Source organism: Propithecus coquereli, unplaced genomic scaffold (assembly GCF_000956105.1).
Source record: "Propithecus coquereli isolate 6110/MARCELLA unplaced genomic scaffold, Pcoq_1.0 Scaffold567, whole genome shotgun sequence".
Classification (NCBI taxonomy): domain Eukaryota; kingdom Metazoa; phylum Chordata; class Mammalia; order Primates; family Indriidae; genus Propithecus; species Propithecus coquereli.
In genome coordinates, this window is record NW_012151585.1 from 903,525 (window position 1) to 912,751 (window position 9,227).

Consider the following 9,227-nt stretch of genomic DNA (forward strand, 5'->3'; position numbering starts at 1 on the left):
CTCCAGAACTTGGAAGATTCATTGGGATGTCTGTGTTTATTAAAAACCCTCTCAGTAATTCATTGTCTGGCCTGATGTCTGTAACCTGACCTGGGCCTGGTTTGAATGAGTCTCTGACTTTTCTACTTGGAGTTTAGAATGAGGCAGACCTGAGTTTGGAGCTAGCTCTGCCACTTGGCCAGGCACCCCTTGGCCCAGCCCCGAGTTATCTGTTAAATGAGAATGGTGGTACACTCTCTGCCCCCTGCCACCCAAAAAACAAAAAGACCCTTCTTGAGAGTCTGAGAATTTTAGATCCTGGGACAATGGGTGATGAGCATATTTCTGTCCTGTCACTGAGGAACTAGAGGAGAGGAACCGGTGGGTTGAGGTGGTGTTTTAAAGCTTTGTGCTAGCTTAATTCTCCCCTGGGGTACCAGAAGGACAGCTGTGTACACTGGCTGCCCCAGAATGGTGCTGAGCAATCTTGAAGTGCCGGGAGCCATGCTTTGTCTATTCATGGCCCCTGTGCCTGCGAAACAGGGTTCGGTGACAGTCACTGTGCCTATGGCAGTCTGGAGTTACCCAGAGAGAACAAAGCTGCATACACAGGGCACACAAGGGAGTCTTGTAACAACCTTGTCCTGCTTTCTAGGGCTGAGTCAGGTACCACAGCTTGATCTTAGCTGCCCTCTCTAGTTCAAGAATTTGGCATCTGAACCATACCAGGAGTATTGTGTTTTGTCCAGGGCACCTCCTTTTGGAGGAACATGTACTGACTCTGTGCTTCCATCTATGATCTCTCAGCCTGCACAACCCTTCCCCATCTTTTCTCAGCCTTTGGTAAATCTTTCCCATCTTTCAAGGCTCAGCTCTAGTGTCAGCTTCCTCTGCAAAGACTTTCCTGGCTCCCTCATTGGAGTGAACAGGTGCTCACATGGTGGAGTGGACAGAGCAGAGACTTTAAAACGAGGCAGACCTGAGTTTGAGTGCTAGATCTGCCACGTGGCCAGTCACCCCTGCTCTCAACCCCAAGTTTCAGTTTTCTCATCTGTTAAATGGATACAATAATACCTGCCTCACAGAATAGTTTTTTTTTTTTTTGGTTGAGACAGAGTCTCACTGTGTTGCCCAGGCTAGAGTGCTGCGGCGTCAGCCTAGCTCACAGCAACCTCAAACTCCTGGGCTCAAGCGATCCTCCTGCCTCAGCCTCCCGAGTAGCTGGGACTACAGGCATGCACCACCATGCCCGGCTAATTTTTTTTCTATATATTTTTAGTTGTCCAATTAATTTCTTTCTAATTTTAGTAGAGACGGAGTCTCGCTCTTGCTCAGGCTGATTTCAAACTCCTGAGCTCAAACAATCCGCCCACCTCGGCCTCCCAGAGAGTTAGGATTACAGGCGTGAGCCACCTCGCCTGGCCCCTCACAGAATAGTTTTGACAATTAAATGATAGCGGGTCTATGAAAGCACCTAGCACAGTTCTTGGCATATTAGAGGTGTTCATTAAATGTTTGTTCTTTCCCTTTTATACCCATTAACTTTTGTTTCTCTGAACTAAAGTAGTACTTTGCTTCTACCTGAAATAACATCCAAGTGACAAATCACAATATGAAATATTGAAGAGTGTTTATTTCCCTGTGGATTTGTTTATTTTTAATTTTTCTTATAGACAGGATCTTACTCTATCGCCCAGACTGGAGCACAGTGGCCCGATCATAGCTCACTGTAACCTCAAACTCCTGGGTTCAAGCAATCCTCCCATCTCAGCCTCCCAAGTCACTGGGATTACAAGGCTTGAGCCACTGCTGAATTTTCTCCTTAAGGAGCAGAGATGATGTTATCCAACAGCCTCCAACGTAGAGCTTTGTATCAAGAGGACCAAGGATATTGGTTGAATGAATGAGCTCTTGGACGAGGTGGTGGAAAATTTGAAAAAAACAGGACTTGTAAGGAATAGGAAAAGATAATAACATATTTAACCCAGAGAAGTTTCTGAGTGCTGGCTGTGAGCAGTCACAGGGAGGGCTGACATTAAAAAGGGGAAGACCTGTTCATTTCTTCTACTCAGAGCTATAAGCAACAGCTGAAAGTTCTAGGAAAAGGCAGGTTTGGTTTCAGTAGAAAAAGGAACAGCCAGGCGAAGTAGCTCAGGCCTGTAATTCTAGCACTCTGGGATGCCAAGGTGGGAGGATTGCTTGAGCTCAAGAGTTGGAGACCAGCAGGTGTGGTGGCTCACACCTGTAATCCTAGCACTCTGGGAGGCTGAGGCGGGAGGATCGCTCAAGGTCGGGAGTTCGAGACCAGCCTGAGCAAGAGCGAGACCCCCATCTCTACTAAAAAATAGAAGGAAATGATCTGGACAACTAAAAATATATATAAAAAAATAAACTAGCCGGGCATGGTGGCGCATGCCTATAGTCCCAGCTGCTCGGGAGGCTGAGGCAGGAGGATCGCTTGAGCCCAGGAGTTTGAGGTTTCTGTGAGCTGGGCTGATGCCACGGTACTCTAGCCTGACCAACAGAGCGAGACTCTGTCTCAAAAAAAAAAAAAAAAAAATCAGAATCACTTTTAAAAATGGAGTGAGACTCCTTTTGGGGCGAGTTCCCTGCACTTGGAGAAATGAGCGGAGGTTGTACAAGTGCTTACCAGAGATCTTGTGGAGGGGGAACTGCCTGTAGCAGAGCATTGGCCTAACCCTGTCATTATGAGATTCTGTTAATTCAGTCTTATTCTACATGGTAGGAATCTTGTTCCTTTGCCTCCTGCTACTTTGGATCACTGAACCTCTTGGTTTTGTGTGCAGGTGAAGATGCTTGGAGGTGTCGGGGCTGTGGGGACCATGTTGCTCCAAGTCAGAGGTTGTACAGGACTGTCAATGAAGCCTGGCACAGCTCTTGCTTCCGGTAAGTGAGTCTGTCCTCTGACCTCCTGTCTTTACCATTGTACTGCCAGGCACTATTTCATTTTCTGGAAAATAGAGAAAAAAAATTCAATCTCAGTGTGAGGGTGGGAAGAGGAGCGTGCCAAAGAAGAGCTCATGACCGAACCTCAAGTGTGGCCCGCCTGAAACCAGGTTAAATTGGAAGAGACACAAATGCTGGAGGCAGGGTAGGGGGACAGTCAGAGCCCTTTGCAGGGTTTCTGCCAGCACAATCATTTTATGGGTGAGGAAACTGAGGCCTAGAAAGAGTGGCTTTCTCATTGCTGCACTTCTGGTTATGCAGATGCCTCAAGGATCGTTTTTAGTGTGGTTGGCAGAGCTGGCTCTTCTTCAGTGTGGGATGTCTCCCTATTTTTTGGTATTAACTTTATTATAGCTCTTAGATTATTTTTGGAGGCAACTCAGTTTCTTGAAAATTATACAGACTTTAAAGTCAGATTTGTTCCTCTTTGTTCCTGCTGCCTGAGGCTCAGTTTCCTCATTTGGAAAACAGGGATGTTAAATAATCTATCTCATAGACTTGTGGCGATTGAATGAAATGATATCTACTAAGCACCCAGTACATGGTAGGCACCCACTGAATGGTGGTTCCTTCCCCTCATCAGACTGGAATCCTCAGGGGTGGGAGGAGCTTGTCCTTGTATTCTCCAGAACATAAAACAGTGCCTGGCCCATAGTCATTCCACATCGGTGGAATGAGGAACTGTCCGCTCCAGAGGCTGGGCGGGCATGTCTGGCCCCCGAGGTCTGAAGTGGTCAGGCCATGCTTGTGTCCTGAGAATAAGACAGACTGTAGACAGGCACCATGTGCTGTAAATTCCAGCTCCCACACACAGCTCTTGTTGTAAAGCATCCCCTGTGCTGATATCAAGTAATTTAATTGACCTTTAAACACTTGCCTTCCCCTGGGAACTGTGTGAGGGTTGGCTCAGAGATATCTGGCCTCTAGAAGAGTTGGAGAGGAACCAACATTTTCCTGCCCTTTCAGCTGTAACTCAGAGCTCTCAAATCCTCTCTGTGGATCTTACTACGCCCTGGTGCCTCCTCCCTTTACTCCCAGAAAAGTCAATTCTGCCTTTTCTGTTTCATTTAGTATGACAGAAGCAGAGAGTATCAGAGCTATAAGGGACCTTGTAGCCCTTTCATTTTACAGGTGAGACTAACAAGCAGCATCAGAACCCAGTGAGTTCACAGACCGGGTCTCGCCTTGGCATCTAATCCATATGGTCAGATTTGTTCCTGCTGTTTTTCTATTTGTATGAATATTTTCTATCCAAAATAAGTGAGACAGAGTATAGCAAGCTAATCTTTTGGAATTTCTGGATTCTCTTAGAGCTAAAGAACTTCAGAAGTAGCAGGGACCAACTACTGTATGGTATAACCCCTTCACATCACAGATGAGAGGCCTGAAACCAAAAGGACTTGTTCAAGGTCACTTAGACCATGAATGACAAGAGCTGGCCTTAAAATTGAGGCCTTGGGTCATTTGTAGAGCTGGTCAGTTGCTAGCTGGTTAGCTGTGTGTATGAGAGAGAGAGAGAGAAAGAACATACACAAATACATATATATAAGGAAGTAGTAAGGCACATTAGCCTGGTGGATAAGAGTACAAGCCACAGAATAAGACTGTGGTTTTTTTTTTTTTTGAGACAGAGTCTCACTGTGTTGCCCAGGCTAGAGTGTCGTGGCGTCAGCCTAGCTCACAGCAACCTCAAACTCCTGGGCTCAAGAGATCCTCCTGCCTCAGCCTCCTGAGTAGCTGGGACTACAGGCATGCGCCACCATGCCCGGCTAATTTTTTCTATATATTTTTAGTTGTCCAATTAATTTCTTTCTATTTGTAGTAGAGACGGGGTCTCGCTCTTGCTCAGGCTGGTTTCGAACTCCTGAGCTCAAACAATCCGCCCGCCTCAGCCTCCCAGAGAGCTAGGATTACAGGCGTGAGCCACCGCGCCCGGCCAAGACTGTGGTTTTAAATCCTGGCTTTGCAATTTATTAACTGACTTCTCTGAGCTTCAGGCACCTCATCTGTAAAATGAAGATAAGGATATTACTCATCACACATGGTTGTTAGGGAGGCTTAAACGTGATAACCTATATAAAGTGACTAGCATAGCACTTGACACATAGAAAACCCTTAATAATTAGTAGCTGTCACTTCATATTATTTTGTGAATGTGTGTCTACATACATCTGCACGTATACGTTTATTCCTTTATTATACGTTCATTGGTCACGTGGAGCATCCAGGTTCAGTGTCCTGGTTGCAGCTTCACCTCAAGGACAGAGACTCTCTAATCCAGCTCTTTCCCATGGTAAATTTAAACTGGATGCCATGGCACCCTTAGGTGGAGCGTGGTCATTTGCCCTGGAAAGAGTAGCTGTGTTTTGGATCCAATTTGATTTTTTCCCAAATTGGAGGAAGATCTTTGGGGCTGGGAAGACTATTTGTCTGACCCCAGAGATAACTTGGGGTATGGGGAGCATGGGGCATCAGCCTGAATAGTCTTTTGAGATCTCTTCCACTTCAGCTTGCCAGTGATTCTCTGATGAATTTAGAGTGCATGGGTGCAGGCCTGCTAGAAGCAGGACCCTCCCTCTGTGCTACTCAGAGAAAGTCATTCTTCATGGCCCCTTCCATCCTTGCTCTTACCCAGCAGGGCTACAGTTACAATAAAGGAAATGACTTTTCTTCTCCCCTTCCCCTGACACCTTTGTTTTCCTAGTCACAGGGTGGGGCTGGATATTGAATGGAGAAATTGCTGGGGTCCGGTCCAAACTCCTCCTCTCCCCTCGCTTCCTCCTTACGCTACCCCATCCCCCGTCTGTAGTCACATCCGTAATCCTGCCTCTCATAGCCTTCTGACAGATTCTCAGGTGCACAGGACAATAGGAAGCCACTTAAAAGTGGAACCTGGGGCTGTGCAGTGGAGGCCAGCTGACAAACTTCTGGAAATAGCCCAGTCTGTAATTGTACTGGTGTAGTTAGGCACCTGGCCAGGATCCTTCTGATCTCCTGGACGCATGGCTGACCAGCCCTGCTGTTGCTTCTCCCAGCTTTCCCAACAGGCCTTTTTAAACTCTGTGTACCTTTGGCTTTCCCTTGAACAGTGTCATTGATTCTAGATCTGGGGATATTCTCTCTGAAGCTCTCTGGAACTGGCTCCCTCTCCTTGGGAGAGGCCAGGAGAGCAGCCAGAGTACATGTCCTTTGTAACCTGGTAAGTTCAAGTGTGGAGGTATGAATGGTCACCTGGCCTCTTGGCAAGCCAAAGAACCCTGACAACTTTTCTGACGGTTGTCCCTTCACCCTTGTCAGAGGTATTTGGCCTAGGAGGACGTAAAAGCTGCACCTGTCACTCTTTATGGGCCTGACCTGGGTCTCTGTCACTTGATCTGGTTCCTAACAGCATTATCACAGGGAAAATCCACCACTCTTAAGGCTCCTGGGAACTCTTGGGGCCTTCTTTCTCAGGATCACAAACCCAGGCTATTTGAGCTTTCTCCTTTGAGAAGCGATAACTAATGCCTATACTCTGGAAAAGGGCCAGTGCAGATAGAAGACTGGTCATTTCATCAGGCAACAGACTGTTTCCGCTAAATTTGTGACTCCAGGAAGGCGAGTGAAGAAATGACACACGTGGCAACCAGAGACTATGTTGTAATGTACTGGCTGGCAACAAGGTACTTTCTGTCATGCTGAAAGCTGCACTCATTTTCTCACGTTCCCCCCGGTCTGAACAAATGTGGTAGAATCATAATTGCAGTAATAGGTGCCATTTATTAAGTGCTGCATGCCAGACACTGTCCTAACATTTTACGTGCCTTATCCTATTTAATTCTTACAACAACCTAATAAATGTAGAACTGGTCTTATCTACTTTAAAAATAGGGAAATGGAGCTTATTTGCCTAAAGCCACAGAGCTAGTAAGTAGCATAGCTGGGATTTGAACCCAGGCATTCTGACTCCTCTCCTACAAGAGTCTCTTGGCCTTCCCACGTAGGGGCATGTCATTTAACCTCACTGAGGCTCAGTTTCCTCTTCTGTTATATGAAGGTTAAAAACCCTTACGCTGCCTGCCACACACTTTGGTGTCAGAAAACATTGAAGGGTATTGGTTCAAAGGCTTCATGAACTCTATAAAGTGTCAACAAAAGTGCTGTTAACTCTCTCTTGGGTCTTGGACTCCTATGTGGGCGTCAGTGGAGCAACCCTGCCATCTGCTGTTGTACTACTGATGTCGCTGCCGCATTTATTGGCCCAAGCCTTTGATTCTGGCTGTGGCCTTCTCCGGAAGGTATTTACTTGTTTGTCCAGTTTATCTCTAAGGAAACAGCCAGTCAGCAGGTCATTAAGGCTGGCTGGTGGGTGGGGGCTGGGGCCTGCCTGACAGAGGAAGGAGGGACAGACACCTAGGCCCTCCTCTGCCCCATGGGAGACTCCAGCCTGAATACAGAGTAGGACTCATAGGATGTAGCAGCAACATGTGACCTTCAATGTGCCTTAATCCTGCTCTTTGAGAAGAGAGAACTAAGACCCCATAGAAGCCCCATAGCTGCTATCCAGGGCAGAGGTGGAGAGATGGGGAGGGCTGGGGCCAGGGATGAATGACTGATATTTATTAAGCATTGTATTAAAAGCTTCACTTAGATTATGTGATTCAATCCTTAAAACAACCCTGCCACCTCTGTTTTATACTAAAACAGGAAGGCCCAGAAAGGTGGAGTAACTTGTCCAACATCACACAGCTGACGTTTGAACTCTGGTCTCCCTGGCTCCCAAGATGGTCGTTTTTCCACTGGGACTCCCAGGAAAGAACAGTAGACTTGGAGACGAAAACCTGATTTGAGTCTTAGTGGAGCCAGGCTAGCTGTATAACCACAGCAAGTTCCTTAGCCCCCGCACACCTCAGCTTCTTATCTGTAAAATGTAAAAGTAAGCCACTTCCTAGAGTTGTTGTGAGGACCAAGGAGGTAATGGATAAAAAGGACTGTGAAAACGTTAGAATGGTATATTGTGAAGAGTTAGCAGCAGCACGTGGCAGCATTATGCATCTTCTGTTAACTATCCACATGTAATTTGGAGCATCATCTACTATATTAAAGGCACTGTATTGGGCGCTCTTGGGGATACAGAGTTGACATACTGGCCTGGTCTCTTAACTGGCTCCCCGAGACAGCTGGAAACAGGCAATAGCATGGAGTGTTCCTAACAGCAGGCTCCAGTCTGGCTTCCATTCTGCATCTCACCAACATTCCCTTAGTAATGTTCCAGAGGACAGTCTCGTCAGTCCATCCACTGGCCACTCTTCAGTCTTCATCTTATATGACCTCCCAAAGTGCAGGAGAGTTAGCAGCAGAGAAAAATGAATCAGAGTTTGGAGTCAGGTTGCTTGGGCTTATGTCCCGGCTTCACTCACCAGCCACCTGGCCTTGAGTCAGCTGCTTAACCTCTCTTTGCCACAGTTTCCTCATCTATGAAAGGGGGAAATTGTCCTCACCTCAAAAGGTTGTAATGCAAATTAAATTCTGTCATATGTTCAAAGTCCTTAGCACAGTGCCTGGCCATGGTTAGGACTTAATAGATGTTGGCGTTTATTATTAGTGTCTGTCACTCTTGAAATGTTCTATTTCCTTGGCTTCCATGACATTCCACACTCTTCTGGTTTCCTCCCCCTCTCTGGCAATTCCAGTTTGCTTCTCCTCCTCTGTCCAGCTCTGCGTTTTCGCCATTCCTCCAGGTGCAGTGTTTTCTTCCTAGGCAGTCTTACGTACACCTTTGGCTTCCATTGTCCTCTACACACTGATGGCCCCTGAACCTTCCCACTGAACTCTAGACCCACGTACTCTACTATCAACCTGACATGTCCATTTGAACATCTTCCAGGTATCTCAGACTCAGCTGAACTTTCAACCTCCCCTCCAAAATTGGGTCCTCTTCCATTGTAACCTATCTCATTGAGAGGCACCACCGGAAACCTGGGAGTCATTGATACCTCTTCTCTCTCATCCTCGATATCCAAGCCTATCAGTTTTATCTCTAGATTATGTTTTGAATGGGTTCACTTCTTTCCGTTTGTCATACCACCACCCTATTCCAAGCTACCCTCATCTCTCACCTCTGTCTCCCCACAGTCTCTCTGCACCCCCTAGTCCATTCTCTACAGAGGAGTTGGAGGGAGTGATCTTAAAAAAAAAGCTGACAGCGTCACACTCTGTTGTCTCTCCTTTCTTATACATCTCCATAACTTTCCAGTGTTCTTGGATAAAGACCAAAATCCTTAACGTGGCCTACAGCAGAC

General features: G+C 46.7%; 1 protein-coding gene across 1 annotated transcript in view; it reads left to right on the plus strand.

Annotated features, from left to right (window-relative positions):
* Positions 1–9,227, plus strand: part of LIMK2 (LIM domain kinase 2) — a 57,692-nt gene that overhangs the window by 11,147 nt on the left and 37,318 nt on the right. Inside the window, exon 2 of the mRNA XM_012657970.1 lies at positions 2,787–2,886. Coding sequence (XP_012513424.1) covers positions 2,787–2,886 — 100 coding nt within the window. The remainder of the gene's footprint in view (positions 1–2,786; positions 2,887–9,227) is intronic.